Source organism: Hemiscyllium ocellatum, chromosome 24, assembly GCF_020745735.1.
Source record: "Hemiscyllium ocellatum isolate sHemOce1 chromosome 24, sHemOce1.pat.X.cur, whole genome shotgun sequence".
Classification (NCBI taxonomy): domain Eukaryota; kingdom Metazoa; phylum Chordata; class Chondrichthyes; order Orectolobiformes; family Hemiscylliidae; genus Hemiscyllium; species Hemiscyllium ocellatum.
The window spans coordinates 11097118-11116154 of record NC_083424.1 but is presented as its reverse complement, the minus strand read 5'-3'; the positions used below and the strand labels follow the sequence as shown (position 1 = coordinate 11116154).

At 43.3% G+C, this 19037-nt stretch overlaps 1 protein-coding gene across 1 annotated transcript in view; it reads left to right on the top strand.

Annotated features, from left to right (window-relative positions):
• Nucleotides 1-19037, top strand: part of wscd2 (WSC domain containing 2) — a 307700-nt gene that overhangs the window by 196245 nt on the left and 92418 nt on the right. Inside the window, exon 4 of the mRNA XM_060843467.1 lies at nucleotides 10788-10909. Within this exon, the coding sequence (XP_060699450.1) occupies nucleotides 10788-10909 (122 nt within the window). The remainder of the gene's footprint in view (nucleotides 1-10787; nucleotides 10910-19037) is intronic.

The following is a 19037-nucleotide window of genomic DNA, read 5'->3' as shown; positions in this document are numbered from 1 at the left end:
ACACTGGGCTCACTCTCCTCCTCACTGAGCTCACTCTCCTCCTCACTGGGCTCACTCTCCCTCCTCACTGGGCTCAACTCTCCCTCCACACTGGGCTCACTCTCCTCCTCACTGAGCTCACTATCCTCCTCACTGGGCTCACTCTCCCTCCTCACTGGGCTCAACTCTCCCTCCACACTGAGCTCACTCTCCTCCTCACTGGGCTCACTCTCCTCCTCACTGAGCTCACTCTCCTCCTCACTGGGCTCACTCTCCCTCCTCACTAGGCTCTCTCTCCCTCCTCACTGGCCTCACTATCCTCCTCACTGGGCTCATCCTCTTGTTCTCCAACACTCTGTCACTGTCCCCTTGCACTGGCTCGATCACTCCATAGCAGGTAAGTAGATTAAAGTAAGACAGAAAGCTGCAAAGGAAGGAAAAAATATATGTTTGCTGAGTGATGAGTTTCAGACTAGGTGACAATGAGTTATCAATTAAAGGGTTTCTTGTTAACCACCTCATTAATGATACAACTCACACCATAATATACTGCTTCCTGTTTAACACACACATCACACAAGCTGGACAAGAATCCTCAAGATGGAAGTCAGAGACAGACATGTTATCATGTATTCTTCCACACATAGACATTTTGGAGGAGGAATTATTTGAAAATCATTACTTCTTTTGTTTCTTGTTAAACATGGAGTTCTCCTGGAACCATTTGTGGTAATATCAATTGATTACCCCAAATCCTTGACATGTTTATCTGCCTTTATTGTCACTTGAGCCAAGTCCTAGTCCCCCACCCTTCCACAGCTCCCAGCTCAACAACATCTCCAATGTATCACGCTGCTCCCTTAGTCTTGCACCTCCTATCTCTGTAACCTCCGCCAACCCACAGCCCTCCAAGGTCTTTGCACTCTTGAATTCTCACTCATCCTGACTTTTCCTCACTCTGCTGTTGCTGGCCAAGCTTCCAGCTGCCTAAGCTTTGAGAGTTTGCTCCCTGAGCCTCCTCCCCTCACTGTTCCTTGACGCTGGTTCTTAAAACCCCTGACTCAGCAAAACAACTTGTGAAGGATCTTGAAATATTTTCCCACATTAGAGGCACTATGAATGTAAGATGTTGCTGTAGTGCAAATAGACTGTTAGCAATCTTTCCAGAAGCTACAAAAGCAACTAGCTATGTACTGAATGATTACTGTGACTAAGATGTTTTTGCTGTATGAATCACATTATGGTACAGAGCTCATCTGAGGATTGGAACATTGGATGGTCTCTGTCTATTAAGTTTTTCTTTGACACCAATTACTTTTATTCATTGAAGAGCCGTTCCATTATGGAAACAACTCATCAAACATCAGCAATCCCTTGTTATGTCTCAACTTTCCACCAGAATGGTCCCCATGGTTAGAAAGTGGTTTCAACAGTAATTTCTCCAGAGTTGTTTATAGGTCATGTCAGTGACTTTGCTGTAATTAGAATTGGTGGTAAATTAACAATGCATTTATTGCGCAGTGTGCTGCTCATCTTTGTTGATTCCATCGGAAGGCTAATTAAAGCTGGTTTAATTGCATTTTTCACAAGGGGCGGTTGACTCCAGACTAATTAGCTTGCTATTTTCTTCAAGTATGAGCACGTTAATCCTGGAGACTATCAAAGTTGAAAGAACTACATGCCCAGTCAAAGCTTCAGCGACAACATTGCAACTGTTCAGTGTTAATTACCAGGAGTCACCCTGCCTATATTGTGATAAAAACAGAAAGTGCTTCAGAAGAAGTCATCAGACTCTCTTTCTCTCTCCAAAGCAGCGGCCAGACCTGCTGAGTTTCTCCAGCATTTTCTGTTTTCATTTCGTATTTCCAGGATGCGCAGTATTGTACTTTTATTTGTGTCATTTGCCCACCTTGGAGTCAAAAGATTTTAGTTTCAAGTCTCACTCACGGGTTTGAGTGCAATAGTCGAGGCTGACCATCCACTGCCATGCTGAGGGGGTGCTGCACAGTTAGCAGTGCTACCTTTTGGAAGAGATATCAAAATGAGGCCATTGCATGGACCCATGTTAAAGATCTCAGGGCACTATTTTGAAGAATAGCAGTAAGTGTCCTGGCCAATATTTATCCCACAGTCAGCATCCCAAAAGCACAATATCTGATTATTAATAGGTGGCTATTTGTGTGTACAAAACCAGCTGTCCCCTTTCCTGCCTGAAATATTGAGTAACACTTGCTGACTGGAAAGCACCTTGATCTACCCAGTGGTCATGAAGGATGCTGCAAACATTTAGATATTTCTTACATTGGAAACTTGCACATTGGCATTCTGGATTAAAAGATTCACAGCTACTTAGCCATTTCCAAGGGCTTTATCTGCAGTGCATTGGTTGAAATGCAGTGCTTGGTGTATTCCATGGAGTTGATCAAGTGAGGATTGATCACAGTGGGAGAATACAAGGAGTAAAAGCAAGCTGTATCCTCCTCAGACCAGCTTTACCATTCAATAAGGTCATAGCTTTACCAGGATGCTGCCTGGATTAGAGGGTGTGAGCTATAAGGAGAGGCTAGAAAAAGTTGGGTTGTTTTCTCTGGAGCAACAGAGACTGAGGGAAGACTTGATAGAAGTCTGTATAATTATGAGATGCATAGGTAGGGTTGATGGTCAGTATCTTTTTCCCAGAGATGAAATGTTTAAGACTAGGGGGCATGCATTTAAGGGGCGATGGGGATAGTTCAAACGAGATGTGAGGGGCAAGTTTTTTACACAGAGAGTAGTAGGAGTCAGAAATGCTGCCAGGGATGGTGGTGGAGGCCAATATGATAGGGGCGTTTAAGGGACTTTTAGATAAGCACATGAATATGTGAGAAATGGAGGGATAAGGACCAAGGGCAATCAGAAGGGATTAGTTTAATTTGAAGTCATGTTTGGCACAACATCATGGGGCTAAAGGTCTGTTCCTGTGCTGCCGAGCTCTATGTTCCATGTAATAGCTGAACAATTTTAAAGACCCTTTCTTTCCTTCCAAATTGCCATTTCCATTGCTTCACTTAGAACCCTAGAATCCATCGATCTCAACCTTAAATATTGAACCACTGAGTATCCACAACACTCAGGGTTAGAGAATTCCAATGTTTAGCAACTATTTCTCTTCTTCCTCTCACTCCTAAATGACCTTATTCTTAGACTGTGCCCCCTGGTTCTACATTGTTCAGCCAGGAAAAACAATCACTCAGTATGTACCTGGTCATGGTTTATCAAAAGGATAATGGGCATTCTAATGATGCAGCACTCTCTAAGTATTTACAGTGGTGTCAGCTCAGCTGATGTTGTGAAATCTTCCTCTTGCCTTTCCAAGGTGAAAGCATCCTAGTCACATTGGTGACCATATACTTTCTGTTCATGCATTTTTATTTGTTCATGGGACATGTTAGCAAGGCCAGCATTTATTATCCCTTTTTTTAACTAAAAATGTAGTTGAGACAAAGAAAACTGTTAAATTGCATTGCATAACTTAAATACCACTAAAAGGAGTTATAGAGTCCCTGGAGATGTATAGCATGGATACAGATGCTTCTGTCCAACTCCTCCATGCTGACCAGATATCCTAAATTAATCTAGTCCCATTTGCCAGCGCTTGGCCCATATCCTTCTAAACCCTTCCTACCTTTTAAATGGTATCCAGATACCTTTTAAATGTTGTAATTGTACCAGCCTTCACCACTTCCTGTGTTAGAGACATATAAACCGCAGATGCTAGAATCCAAGGAATACAGACAGGAGGCTGGAAGAACACAGCAAGCCAGGCAGCTTCAGAAGATGGAAACGTCGGCGTTTCAGATGTGTAGCCCTTCTTCAGGACGGGGGGGTGGGTGCAAGGGGACCTGCAGATAAATTGGGCTAGCGGGGGCAGTGTGGTGAGGTGGAGATAGGTGAACCACTCCTTCTGGCAGCTCATTCCATACACGTACCACCCTCTGCGCGAAAAAGTTGCCCTTTACTTCACATTTATATCTTTATATCCCTCTCAACCTAAACTTGTGCCCTCTAGTTTGGACTCCCCTACCCCAGGGACAAAACCTCATCGATTCACTCTATCCATGCCCTCCATGATTTTATAAGCCTCTATAAGGTCGCCCCTCAGCCTCCGATGCTCCAGGGAAAGCAGCCCCAGCCTGTTCAGCCTCTCCCTCTCGCTCAGATCCTTCAACCCTGACAATGTGTTTGTAAATCTGAAGTTTTTTCATCTTGCAGAACTAAGGTGCAAGAAACAGACCTAAAACAGAGACTTGCATTTATGTAGCACCTTCACCATCTCAGAATATTTAAAAGCCCTTTAGCAGCCAACGAAGTACCATCGAGTCAAAGAATCAGAGTCATCTAGCAAGGAAACAGACCGTACAGCCCAAATTGTTCATATCGATCAAGTTTCACAAACGAAACTAGTCCCATCTGCCTCCATAGGTCCATATCTCTTTAAACCTTTCCTATTCAGGTACCTGTTCAAATGTATTTTAAATGTTCTAACTGTACCTGCATCTACCACTTCCTCTGGCAGGCGAAAGTGAGGACTGCAGATGCTGGAGATTAGAGTCAAGATTAGAGTGGTGCTGGAAAAGCACAGCAGGTCAGGTAGTATCCGAGGAGCAGGAAAATCAACGTTTCATCAATTTTCCTGCTCCTCGGATGCTTCCTGACCTGCTGTGCATTTCCAACACCACTCTAATCTCCACTTCCTCTGTCAGTTCATTCCACAGATGAACCATCCTCTATGTGAAAATGTTGCCCCTCAGGTTCCTTTCAAATCTTTGTCATCTCACCTTAAAAACATGCCCTCTAAATTTGAACTTCCCTACCCAAGGGAAAAGACCTTTGCTATTTACCCTATTCATGCCCCTCATGATTTTATAAACCTCTATAAGGTCACCCCTCAGCCTCCTAAGCTCCAGTGAAAACGCCCCAGCTTATTCAGCTCTCCTTATAACCTGGTAACATCCTTGCAAATCTTTTTGTGAACCCTCTCCAATTTCGTAATATCCTACCTGTGGCAGGGAGAGCAGAACCTTTTGAAATGTAGGCATTGTTGTAATCTCCAAACTGTGGGAGCAGGTTTGATATAGCAAGGTTGTTGAAAGAATGAATATTGGTCATGGACCTTAGAGCAGTTTATAAAATCGAGAGGGGCATGGATAAGGTGAAGAGTGAAGATTGTTCCCCCAGGGTAAGTGAGTCCAAAACTAGAGGGGCTAGGTATAAGGTGAGAGGGGAAAGATTTAAAAGGGACAACTTTTCCGCACAGAGGGAGATGCATGTATGCAATCAATTGCCAGGGCAAATAGTGGAGGCTGGTACAATTACAACATTTAAAAGGCATCTATGAATAGGAAGGGTTTAGAGGAATATGGGCCAAATGCTGATAAATGGGGCTAGATTAATTTAGGATACTGATCAGCATGGATAAGTTGGATGGAAGGATATATTTACATGCTGTCCATCTCTATGCCAAGGAGAACATTCTCCTGCCTTCCTTTGATATAATATCGTGGAATCGACTATGTGCACTGGAGAGGGTTTAATATTATATCCAAAAGGGTAGCACCCTCCTAATAGTGCAGCAATCCCTTAGTACAGTCCTGAGTGTCTACGTGTTCACGAATGGGAGCCACACCTCACTGATGCTGAGGCGAGAGCTCTACCCACTGAGCCACAGCTGATATAAAAGGCAGAAGTTACAAAGTAAAATCTAATACAATCAAAATCTTTTGACACTCCCACCCCCACCCCCACCCCCGCTGAGCTACCACACACGTCTCCAAGAATTCCATCAACCAATGCTGGCCTCAAATTATTCTTCTTGTGAAATGTTGCACATGTTAATTTGTTTGCATGACATTGTCTAACTGAAATGTAATTTAATTTTGAATACCTTAGTTAAAGTAGGTTGTAATGATTGTTATTTAATGCATCATTTTCAGTAATTTGTTTCTCCTCTGAGGCCTGTATTAGCATTTATTCATTCAGTCACCAGAATGACATGATCAGCTTCTTCAATTAATTTACTGAATATTATTATAGAATGACCCACAGGAGTAGGGAAAACATTTCAATAATGATTGGAAACCACTCCTGAAGTCTTGAGATAGTAAAAATATCTATTTTTATTCCCAATGGTAATAGTTGCACACATCAAACAGTTTCTGGACTGGTGGTGCTGGAAGCGCACAGCAGTTCAGGCAGCATCCAAAGTGCAGCGAAATCGTTTTTTACCACATCAAACAGTGACAACACCTCTCCAATGCTTTTTCTATCTTATCAGGAAGACTGTTTCAAAGTGGCCTACATGGTGCACATTCTGTGTTTGGACACCAGCTCTGGATTTGGAACTGAGGGCTCGTCTATCAGGCATGATCTCCCCATTTGCCATCTCAGGCGAACCTGTAAAGGAAAGCACTGTTTTGAGGACGAACAAGGGTAGCATTCGGAACGTAAATTCAATTAATCATTCAGTAAAGTAAATCAAAAAACTGATCTTAGTATTAGTGATCGTGAAACTATCATCAGTTCTTAGAAACTCCACCTGGTTCTCTAATGTCCACTATATTATTCACTGATGGGGCATGGGTTTCATTGGCTGGACCGACATTTACTCCCTGTCCCTCATTGCCCCTTGAGAGCTGCCTTCTTGAACCGCTGCAGTGCACATGCTATAGGTTGACTCATGATGCCATTAGGGAGGGAATTCCAGGATTTCAACAGTGAAGGAATGGTGACATCTTTCCAAGTCAGGGTGGTGAGTGGCTTGGAGGGGAATTTGCAGGTGGTGGTGTTCCCATGTATCAACTGCCCGTGTCCTTCTAGATGGAAGTGGTCAACTGATGGGTGGTGCTGTCTGAAGGTCTATGGTGAATTTCTACAATGCGTCTTGTGGATCGTAGCAGTGATATGTACTGAGTGTCAGTGAATGAGGGAGTGGATGTTTGTGGATGTGGTGCCAATCAAGTGAGATGGTTCACCTTCAGGGAAGGAAATCTTCCATTCTTAACCTGGTCTGGCCTAACAGACTCAACAGCAATGTGGTTGTCCGTTAACGGTCTTCTGAAATTGCCCAATAGTTCAAGTACAATTAGGGATGGACAGCAAACGGTGTGGGCGGCATGGTGGCACAGTGGTTAGCACTGCTGCCTCACAGCGCCTGAGACCTGGGTTCAATTCCCGACTCAGGTGACTGACTGTGTGGAGTTTGCACGTTCTCCCCGTGTCTGCGTGGGTTTCCTCTGGGTGCTCCGGTTTCCTCCCATAGTCCAAAGATGTGCGGGTCAGGTGAATTGGCCATGCTAAATTGCCCGTAGTGTTAGGTAAGGGGTAAATGTAGGGGTATGGATGGATTGTGCTTCGGCGGGTCGGTGTGGACCTGTTGGGTCGTAGGGCCTGTTTCCACACTGTAAGTCTAATCTAATCAAACATTGGCCTTGCAGGAATAATGTAAAAGTAACCCCTGATATCCTGGATAACAGTTGTTCTTCAATGAATGTCACAGAAACAGCTGATTTGAGCCATTATCATTTTACTGAGTGGGGGCTACAGCAATGATAATCCTTCAGGTGCATTTCCTCGGCTGTTCTGTTGATGTTGGAATGTGCTGAGTTTGGAAGGGGCTCATAAATGCAAATCTTTCATTTCCTTTTTGTGTTGGAGGTTTGAGATTTTCAGGAACACCTAAACCAATTGCTACCCTCGAGCAGATTGAATACTTAGCCCTCCAGTGCTGTTCTGAAATGGTTGAAATGGTGATGTGATGAGATTATTTGCACGGAGGAGAAAGTGAGGACTGCAGATGCTGGAGATCAAAGTCGAGAATATGGTGCTGGAAAAGCACAGCAGGTCAGGCAGCATCCGAGGAGCAGGAGAATCGATGTTTCGGGTATAAGCCCTTCATCAGGAATGAGGCTTGTGGGCCAGGGGCTGAGAGATAAACGGGAGGGGGGTGTGGCTGGGGGGAAGGTAGCTGGGAATGCGATAGGTAGATAAAGGTGGGGGAGAAGGTGATAGGTTGGAGAGGAGGGTGGAGTGGATAGATGGGATAGATGATGGACAGGTCATGAGGGTGGTGCCAAGTTGGAGGCTTGGGACTGGGATAAGGTGGGGGAAGGGGAAATGAGGAAACTGGTGAAATCCACATTAATCCCAACTTAATATGACATTAATATTCATGGGAGAGTGGGGTAAGGGGCAACAGGAGCTAAGTTATTGGTTATCTGTTTGTGCAGGGGTCTCTTTGAGAGTACACAATCCCAGAAAATGACCACATGCTGCATGTAATATCTTTACACTTCTAAATTTCCTATAATCACAGCACCAATACCATAGATATGCCATTATCCAGCTGTAATTTCTAGACACGTGCAGATCCAAATACCTTGGCCCGGAATCATGATCTGGGACACGAGGGAGTGAATGAGGTGCATTGTTGGCTGGAAGTGACAGTGGCGAATTTGGGAGCAAGGGCTGTCACAACTCCACGTGATGAGTTGTGGAGGTCACAGAGAGAAAGGTCTACTTGGAGCTTTGGGCTGGCCAACCAAGTTGGAAGCTGCTTCCAAAACTCCGTTAATGGCTTGGTGGGTGGACTAGTTCCCTGCAGTGTTTGGAGATGCTGTAAGGACTGCCATATTGCCCCAGTCGCCACTTGCCACTTCACTGGAAGTTATATTGCATTCCAGGTGCTACAAAAATGCAGGATGTTAATTTTGAGTCACAACGTAGCTGAAAGTTCGGGCTCGCATCCAGTGACTTAGCCATCATCCTTGTTTACAAAAGCTTGTAGGATTTGGGAATAGCAAGTATTTTGCAGCAGTAATATCCATTGCTGAGTTGCGGAACCTCTTGTCATTTATCTGGGTTAAGTGGCTCATTAACTGTGTGAGGAGCGTTAAAGGATCATTAGTGCAGGAGGATTACAGTTTGTTGTGTGTATGTCTTTTCTTGTGTCCACAGATGAAATAGCGTTCACTGGAAGTATATATTTAACAGCTTGCCATCCTGTGAGTGGGCTGTAGCAACGATGAAAAGACAACATTTCAAACCGTTTATCTGTGAAACCGGTCGGAGGAGGAGCTGAGCTCAAACCTGGTTGAATGGATGGGCTTGGACACACATTGGGGAGGGGGCTGGTTAAACATGCAAACACTCCAAATGCATTGACAATGTGGCACTAACTCACAGACCTCTGAGTCCTACTGCGGCTAGACAAGGTGGGGGGAGGTGGGGGAGGGGGGCGACTTAACCTGATCTCTGACCTGGCATTTTAAGTGTGTCAAAAAGGCAAGGATAGAATGCCATAGTGACCCAGCGTCCCAGGCTAACTCGCTGGGAACACAGGTTCAAATCCTGCGTGGAGCACTGGGAGAATTTGAACTAAAGCTGAATGTAAAACTGGCCTCAGTGATGGTGACCATGGCAACTGTCATCAATTGTTGCAAAAATGTAAACCTGATTTACTAATTTAGGAAGTGCATTCATCAATAGCTGGCAGGGTGGCTCAGTGGTTAGCACTGCTACCTCACAGCACCAGGGTCCCAGGTTTGATTCCAGCCTCAGGTACCTGTCTATGTGGAGTTTGCATATTCTCCCTGTGTCTGCATGGGTTTCCTCTGGATGCTCCAGTTTCTGCCCACAGTCCAATGATGTGCAGGTTAGATGGATTGGCTATGGGAAATGCAGGGCAACAGGGATAGGGTAGGGTGTGGGTCTAAGTGGGATCCTGTTCGGAGGGTGCGTGTGGACACTATGATGGCTGAATGGTCTGCTTCCACACTGTAGGGATTCTATGATCTACCTTCCCCAGTCTGACTCTCAACTGGCCTTTGAATTGACTGAGGGGTATATTCAAATGACAGCAGTTAGGGATGGAAAACAGCTAGCGGCCTTACCAGCAACTACCCATTTAAGAATAACAAAAAAAAATGTCTTGAATTTAACTGTGAATAGGCGAGTTTCCCAGGTTTAGGTAGTGATGACAGGTTTTGCATAATCTCAGTGGACCACGTCACTTTATACCATGTCTTGTGAGCCAAGACAAACAGGAACTTTTGCTTACTGTTTCTGAAGAAACCCCCATCCCCATCAGCACCAAGTCAGTGGATGAGTAACATCGCCCCTCGTGTCTTTTGTACAGTTTGTGCTGATTTGCATATTTGTGAAGACAACATTTTTAAAAAAAAATCTGAAGTGCAAGCAGAAATTGTCACTCCATGATTCTTCTGCCTGGCTTTTTCCTCAGTTATCTGTATTCCGTAAGCTTGCAGCCAGCCGAGAACCAGTCTTGCTAAGAAGGGGACCGTCTGCAGCCTGTCCGTGCAGTCAGATACCATTTCCAATATCCTGTAAATGACTGGCAAACTCGCATACATATTACAAAATGCTGACATTCATAATTTTCTGCCATATTGAAATTGAGTAAAACGCCAATTTTTGTGTTAATACTGTCACTTTTCAGCTTAATCACGGTCTCTTGGCTAAATCTTCAAGCTGAAGTACAGAGGCGGAGTAATGCACAGAGCTCACTGGAAAAACTCCCAACTCTTTGACTTCTCTTGCAGAGACCCATCTTTCATGTGTGACATCCCTCTTGGCAGCATTCTTTAATTTTGCAGATGACTTATGCTGTTTCTGCTGTAAGGGCTATTCATCAAATTGTACAATGCAAAGGGGATAATGTGTATTCAATACTGAGAGTACAGCACAGTGTGGTGGAGAATTCTACATCTTAGTCACTATTTCTCTCCCCCTCTCCCTGTGATTTCTGATTACAGATGGGAGTGCTGTGTTCCGAGGATGCTTTAAAAGGCCTGAGAATATTTCCCTTGCCCTGCCAGCAGGCAACGTCTTGTTGAACATGTCTGTGGATAAGTGTGTGGATTTCTGCACTGAGAAGGTAACCAAGACAACGTTAACCGACTTAGATATCTGTTACAAAAGAAAACCCTCAAATGGCAGCAATTTTTCATTTGTAATAATACTGTCAGTGTTCACAGCCACTGCAACTGTTAAACTGACAGTAACCTCCAGAGTTCGCATGTGTGCAGTTCAATGTGGAAATCCAGTTGTTGTTGCCAGTTGTTGCTTGCTTCATTCCCAGCATGCCTCATTGTAGTGTCATGGAAGGTAATCAATCAGAAATCACTGAACAGATGAAAATTTCACCTTTTGCACCATTATATCTGTGAAAACTGCCCATAAGGTACTCATTGTTAAATTGTAACTCAGAATATAACAGTATACCAAATCTAAATGAGCTGTTTAGCTCTGGAAGCCTAATTTTATATTTGTCTAATTTTATGTATTGTTTCCATTAGGAGAAAAATCAATACTTTTTTTCATATCATTTAATTTTTCATAAAAAGATTTATAATATTCAACTTCTGATGTGTGTGGCAAAATTATTTTTCTCGTTCTTTTGTAAATTCTATAAAAAGTGAAAGATAATTGATGCCATTTTACTTTCTCACACTCTATGAGAATTTCTCAATACAATTGGCTACTGACCCTGGCCAAAGATATCACTGCTGCTGGATGAGTGGAGATATTTTTAACTTGTTCCAATTAATGTTGGGGGAGTCCACACCAGACTGGTCCCCATCTCTTTGCGGGCAGTTTTCTTTGACAGCCAATATAAATGGATGTGGATTGATAAATCACACTATTTTCTATATTGGTGTTGCTAACTTTGAATTCATTGGGCATGATGTTGATGTTGTGCGACAGTGTAAAACGTACAGTAATGAGTCGGCAGCTTGTTTTACTTCTCCATCAAAATTAATGAAGCATAAAATCCAACAAGCAAAAACTCTTCCATTCTCTTTAGTTGGAAAGGCTAAAACTGGGGCTTCAGTATCTACAGTGAAGAAGGGTCAATTGATGACAGTATAGAATGTTTAGCAAGACATCAGAGGGTAGAGGGTACCATGTTGAACTGTATCCCAGGAGTCAGTCCCTCAGAAAAGACCTTGATTTCTTGTTTCATCTGAAAGACAGCTCTTCTGACAATGCAGCACTCCTCCTATTCTGCACTCCACAGATTTTGTGCTCAAGTTTCCAGAACCAACAACCCTCTCTCCCAGGAGACAGAACTTTCACCAACTGTTTGCTAAATTTGAACTCTGTTCTGTGATTGATCTATAAATAAAACCCCAAAGCTCCTATTCAGGTGAGCACACTCAGTGTGTTGCCCAGTAAAGTCCATGGCATCGATCACAATGTGTCACAAGAATAAAGTAGATGTTTGAGCGAGATTTAGTGTGTGGCAGAGGAGTGTATAGGAGTGTTTTTAGAAAGTACACGAATTTGAACACATTGTTTGAGCCAATCACTCTAAGTGGATGATGATAAAGTGCTTTCTGATTGACTCAAGGAGCCAATCAATTTAAGTGGACCATGCTAACTAAGCTCATTTGAAAACATGACAGATTATTTTAGTGCGAAGAGATCATTTATAGGGTGGCCCTTATTATAGGCCAGATTCGAGTACATATTATAGGTCATTTAAACTCTGCCATAATTTTGAAACAAGTGACAGTAATTCATAAGTCAAATCTCATTACTTGGTTTAATGTCAAGGGAAAAGAATCAATTTGGTGTCTTCTAATAAATTCAGACAGATTTACAGGATGCACTGTCTTTAAAGAAAGAATGGATTCAAGAGACATGTCTCAGAGTCAGGTCACTGTTTACTTAAAATATAGCTGCTTATTGGGAGCCTTATTGTGGTCTTATTTCATTCCTAAAAGTAATCGGTTGCATTGTTTCAAATCCATTGGATTTTTCATCTTCACTTTGTCACATTTCAATGGCTGACCTGCTTCAGTTATTCAGACTATGCTTCAGCTTGGCTGGAATCAACGTTGGAATCTCACTTTCAAAATCTTGTCTTCATTTTAATATCCTTTTATGGCCTTACCCTCTCTTTATCTGTAAGCTCTTCCAGCTGCACAAATGCCAAGAAACCTGCACCCTTACATTCTAAGACTCTTTCATCTCTTGTTTTCATTGCTCCACCATCGCCACTGAACTTTTAGCTACCAAGTTCTAAGACCTGAAATTCCCTTTCTAAACTTTTCCACTTTTCAGTTTCTCTTCCTTCAAAATTTTCTTAAAACCTGCTTTTTGTGGGGATTTGATGGGAGCGCGGTGGCTCAATGTTTCGCACTGCTGCCTCACAGCACCAGGGACCTGGGTTCGATTCCACCCTCAGGTGACTGTGTGGAGTTTGGACATTCTCCGCTGTGTCTACGTGGGTTTCCTCTGGATGCTCCGGTTTCGTCCCACAGTCTAAAGATGTGCAGGTTAGGTGGGTTGACCATGCTAAATTGCCCATAGTGTCCAGGGATGTGCAGGCTATGTGGATTAGCCATGGGAAATGTAGGGCTGTGGGACTGAGTCTGTGTGGGATGCCTTTCAATGGGTCAGTGCAGACTCAGTGGGCCGGATGGCCTCCTTCTGCACTCTAGAGATTCTATGTTTTGATTCTATGTATAAACATTTTGGTAATGTCACTGAACTAGATATTTGCAGCCCCAGACTAACGTTCTGGGGGACATGGGTTTGAATCCCACCATGGAAGATGGTGACATTTGAATTTAATTTAAGAAAGCTACTCTAGTGGTGACTATGTACCTAATGCTTTAAAAACCCATTTGATTCATTAACTTCCTTTAAGGAAGGAAATCGTTTGTCCTTAAGTGTTGGGCTTACTTGTGACAGGTTCATTCTTAACTACTTTCTGAGTGATTTGAGATTGGCAATAAACGTTGGCCCAGTCAGATAAACTCACATCCCATGAACATTTATGAGAAGTCTCTTCCCTTAATACCTCCTTATGAAACTCAGTGTTAACATTTTCTAACAATTAGACCTGTGAAGCATCTTTGGCCAATATACTACATTAAGGAAACCATGTAAAGACAACTTCTTGTTGCACTTTAGGATGAAGTTTGAAGATGATGTAATTTCTTCAATTTCAGTAACATGGAGTTGGTTAGGTAGGGTTGCCAAATATGATTAAATCTATTCTTGAGTATTTCAGATATATCCTTCTCCCCTCACTCTAACCATTAGTTAGACAACAAATCTATCCTCCTGATACAAGGCCTTCCAACACCAATTAGAAAGCAAGAAGACTCAGTTATGTTTGACTGCCCACCAAATAGTCTTTATTCTCCGTTTTTAATATTTCTATATCTGAGAGGCATTGAAAGAAAATGACCAAAAAAGAAACTGTTGCACACACTATTGATCTTGAGATTGATCTTTATTTGCTGGAGACTTCTGCAGAGTTGGCAACACTATGGGAATACAATAATTCTGACTTATTGTATACAATAAGTGAGAATTATTGTATAAAACTGCAAAATGATCCTCAATGAAAATATACATTGGGAATGGCTTTAACGGATGGCTAACTCAGTATCAACAAATTTTACACGATTGCCCAGAGTTAAGATAATTTATGCATGTTATTACCTGGTGACTGCCTGCTTTGCATAGACTTACTCAGAAATGTAACAATTCCCACATAACTCCCTCTGTTGGGCATCAATGCAACGACATGGTAAATCCACTGTGTTTCACTGTGATTGTAATAAACCATCTGGGGAGAGCACAACAAGTCAGATAACATCCGAGGAGCAGAAAAGTCAACATTTCATAGAGTCATAGAGATGTACAGCATGGAAACAGACCCTTCGGTCCAATCTGCAAATGTGTTGCTGGTCAAAGCACAGCAGGCCAGGCAGCATCTCAGGAATAGAGAATTCGACGTTTCGAGCATAAGCCCTTCATCAGGATGAAGGGCTTATGCTCGAAACGTCGAATTCTCTATTCCTGAGATGCTGCCTGGCCTGCTGTGCTTTGACCAGCAACACATTTGCAGCTGTGATCTCCAGCATCTGCAGACCTCACTTTTTACCCTTCGGTCCAATCTGTCCATGCAAACCAGATATCCCAACCCAATCAAGTCCCACCTGCCAGCACCCGGCCCATATCCCTCCAAACCCTTCCTATTCGTATACCCATTCAAATGCCTCTTAAATGTTGCAACTGTACCAGCCTCCACCACATCCTCTGGCAGCTTATTCCATGCACATACTACCCTCTGTATGAAAAAGTTTGCCCATAGGTCTCTTTTATATCTTTCCCCTCTCACCCTAAACCTATGCCCTCTAGTTCTGGACTCCCCCACCCCAAGGAAAAGACTTTGCCTCTTTATCCTATCCATGCCCCTCATACTTTTGTAAACCTCTATAAGGTCACCCCTCAGCTTCCGACGGTCCAGGGAAAACAGCCCCAGCCTGTTCAGCCTCTCCCTATAGCTCAAGTCCTCCAACTCTGGCAACATTCTTGTAAATTTTTCTGAACCTTTTCAAGTTTCACAACATCTTTCTGATAGGAAGGAGACCAGAATTGCACACAATTTTCCAATAATGGCTGAACCAATGTCCTGTATAGCTGCAACATGACTTCCCAACTCCTGTACTCAATACTCTGACCAATAAAGGAAAGCATACCAAACACCTTCTTCACTATCCTATTTACCTGCGACACACTTTCAATGAGCTATGAACCTGCACTCCAAGGTCTCTTTGTTCAGCAACATTCCCTAGGACCTTACCATTTCAGTCCTGCTGAAGGGTTTTGGCACAAAATGTTGACTTTTCTGATCCTCGGATGCTATCTGATTTGCTGTGCGTGTGTAACTTCACATCTATTGACTCTGACTTACTGTCTCCAAATCATTTGGGCAGCTGGTTAGCACCATTGGCTAGACATTCAGCTGTCAATGCAGCGTGATGCCAAAATTATGGGTTCAATTCACGCATATGTTGAGGTTACAATGGCTTCCAAACCTCTTCCCTCGCTTGAGGTATGTAGCCCTCAGGTTAAACCAACATTAGTCATCTCTCTCTCTAATGAGATGGTAGGACAATGGCAACATTAACTGAAACCTTCTGATGAAAATCACAGCACAGGTACATGATTGGACTCTGGTGCAAAGACAAGTGAGGCATCCCATTGATGTGAAATGCAGTTTAATATCAATGCACCGTAACGCTCTGTAAGTGGGAAGCTGATGGTGCTGATTCAGTTTTTTCTCCTCTTCACAAATTATCTCAAAAATGAGAAAAACATTTTTTACTGTTTTATCTTGCATTGAAAGGTGCACTCCACTCAATGGAGCATTTAAGCTTCAAAATAAATGCTTCAATTCATTCCTGACTTGTAAAGACGACAAGTTCAGAGGAGTAACTAATTGGATTGAAATGAAGAGTTTCTAAATGAAACAGCTGCATGACAGCCTGTAGGATATCAAGAATACCAATTAAGAATTGAAGAACAGAGATGAAAGGATGAAGACACTATTGTTACAGCAAGATAGGAAATTGCTTCATTTTTCACCCTCGCGGCTAGAATGCGATTGTTTCTGAATCAGCAGGAGCAGGAATTCGTTGACACTTGTCCATTAAGTTCAGACTGGCCATCCATACAAAGCAGATTTACTGGACTTATCCCAGGGGGTGAGGAGCTGCAGTTAGACGCAGAGAGATTAAAGAAATTGGGATTGTTCTGGTTAGAATACAGAAGATTGAAAGGGGAGGTTTCATAGCAGTGTGAACGGTTTCAGTAAGAGTAAGGACGAAGAAGAATACTTTTTCTCTGTTGAGTGTTTCCCCAATCACACAGGGCACAGATCTCAGATACAAACCAGGGGAGTGATTGTTTTTGTAAGTCAGCATTACTCAGTTAAGAGCTGGAGCAGCTCAAGATGATTCAACAGTCTTTCACAAAAGGAAATTGCAAGTACATTTTAATTAGATTCCCTACAGTGTGGAAACAGGCCCAACCAGTCTACATCAACCCTCCTAGAACCATTTTGCTTTGACTAATGCAGTAGGCAATTTAGCATGGCCAACTCACCTGACCTGTACAGGTTTAGACAGTCACCCAAGGCTGGGATTGAACCTGGGACTCCTGTGCTAACCACTATGCTACCATGCCACCACTTATGGCGTAGCAACGTTTGCAGAGCTATGAAGATAGAGCAAAGACACTGGGATGAATTAGCTTTCTCTTTCTAAGTGCCAGCACAGGTTTGATGCACTGAATGGCTTCCATCTGTGCTGTGGGCTTCTATAGGAGGATGCCTTCTGCTCAAAACTCAATCAAGCAGCAAATAAAGAGCTTTGGCTGATATTTAACCAGCGGTAGGGGAAGGGGTCCCCTCTACCACATGGGGATGAGGGAGGCTGTGGGATGGAGACTGGGTTAGAGTGATGCTGGAAAAGCACAGCAGGTCAGGCAACATCCAAGGAGCAGGAAAGTCAGCATTTCAGGTAAAAGCCCATCATCAGGAATCTTTTGCCCGAAACAGGCTTTTGCCCGAAATGTTGATTTTCCTGCTCCTCGGATGCGGCCCGACCTGCTGTGCTTTTCCAGCACCACACTAATCTTGACTTTAATCTCCAGCATCTGCAGTACCCAATTTTGCCCAGTGGGATGGAAACTGTGGAGCGAATCCTGCCAGTCTCCTGCACACTCTGAGTGAGAGATTGGCCCTCATTTCCCGGTACATTTTGGCAAATAGAAGGGACTCTGCAGCAACAATATTACCTCCACAAAGCCCCATATTGGCTGGGACTGCCCAACTTTTCCACTTTCTGCCATTCATAATCTCTCTGCTTTCCCTATCTGAACTTAATGGATTACAACACACTCACTACTGGAATCTATGTGGATATTAAAGAAAGCAATGCTCCCATATATCAAACCATTCACTGTGTTAGTGTTCTGTTATCTCTCTATAATGTCAGATTACCATACGTCGTCAATACATTGGCAAACAAAGCAACCATTCTGTGCCAGCTATCAATCCTTTTCTTCAATAATCTTAGATTGTAGTCTTTTTTAACTTCATTCGTAGAATGTGGGCATCATTGGCTGGGGCACAGCATTTATTGCCCATCCCTAGTTGCCCATGAGAAGGTGGTAATGAGCTGCCATCTTGAACCGCTGCAGTCTATGTGCTATGGGATGACCCACGATGCCATTAGGGAGGGAATTCCAGGATTTTGACCGAGTGACAATGAAGGAACGGTGACTTTTTAAAGTCAAGATGGTGAGTAGCTTGGAGGGGAACTTGCAGATGTATCTGCTGCCCTTCCCCTTCTAGATAGAAGTGGTTGTGAGTTTGAAGGTGCACTCTAAGGATCTTTGGAGAATTTCTGTAGTGCATCTTGTAGGTGGTACACACTGCTGCTACTGAATGTCGGTGGTGAAGGAGTGGATGTTAGTGATGTGGTGCCAATCAAGCCGACTGCTTTGTCCAGGATGATGTCAAGCTTCTTGGGTGTTACTGGAATTTCACCCATCCAGGCAAGTGGGGAGTATTCCTGACTTGCACCTTGTAGATGATGTTCAGGCCACTGTGTTAACATGGTGAGTCCAGTTGAGTTTCTGGTCAGTGGTAACCCCAAGGATGTTGCTAGTAGGGGATTCACTGATGGTAACACTATTGAATATCAAGAGGCTGTGGTTAGATTGTCTTTTCTTGGAGATGGTCATAGCCTGGCAGTGTGAGATGTGAATGTTATTTGCCACTTGTCAGCTCAAGCCTGGATATTGTCCAGATCTTGTTGCATTTGTACATGGACTGCTTCAGTATCTGAGGAGTTGTAAATGTTGCCGAATGTTGTGTGATCATCGGTGAACATCCCCACCTCTGACCTTATGATGGAGGGAAGGTCATTGAAGCAGCTGAAGATGGTTGGGCCAAGGACCCTGAGGAACTCCTGCAGAGATGTGACTGTGGGACTGTCTGCAGTATTTGACATCACACCAATATATTTATGTCTGCCACCATGTTTCTCCCAGGCTAGTAACAACTGCAGGTTTATGGATAAAACTCTTGTCAATGATGAACTGAGCATGTCTCATTGATGAGAAGGAACTTGTGTTTAAGTAGCCCCTGTCGTGACCACTGGCCTTCACAAAGCACTCTGTGGAAAATGAAG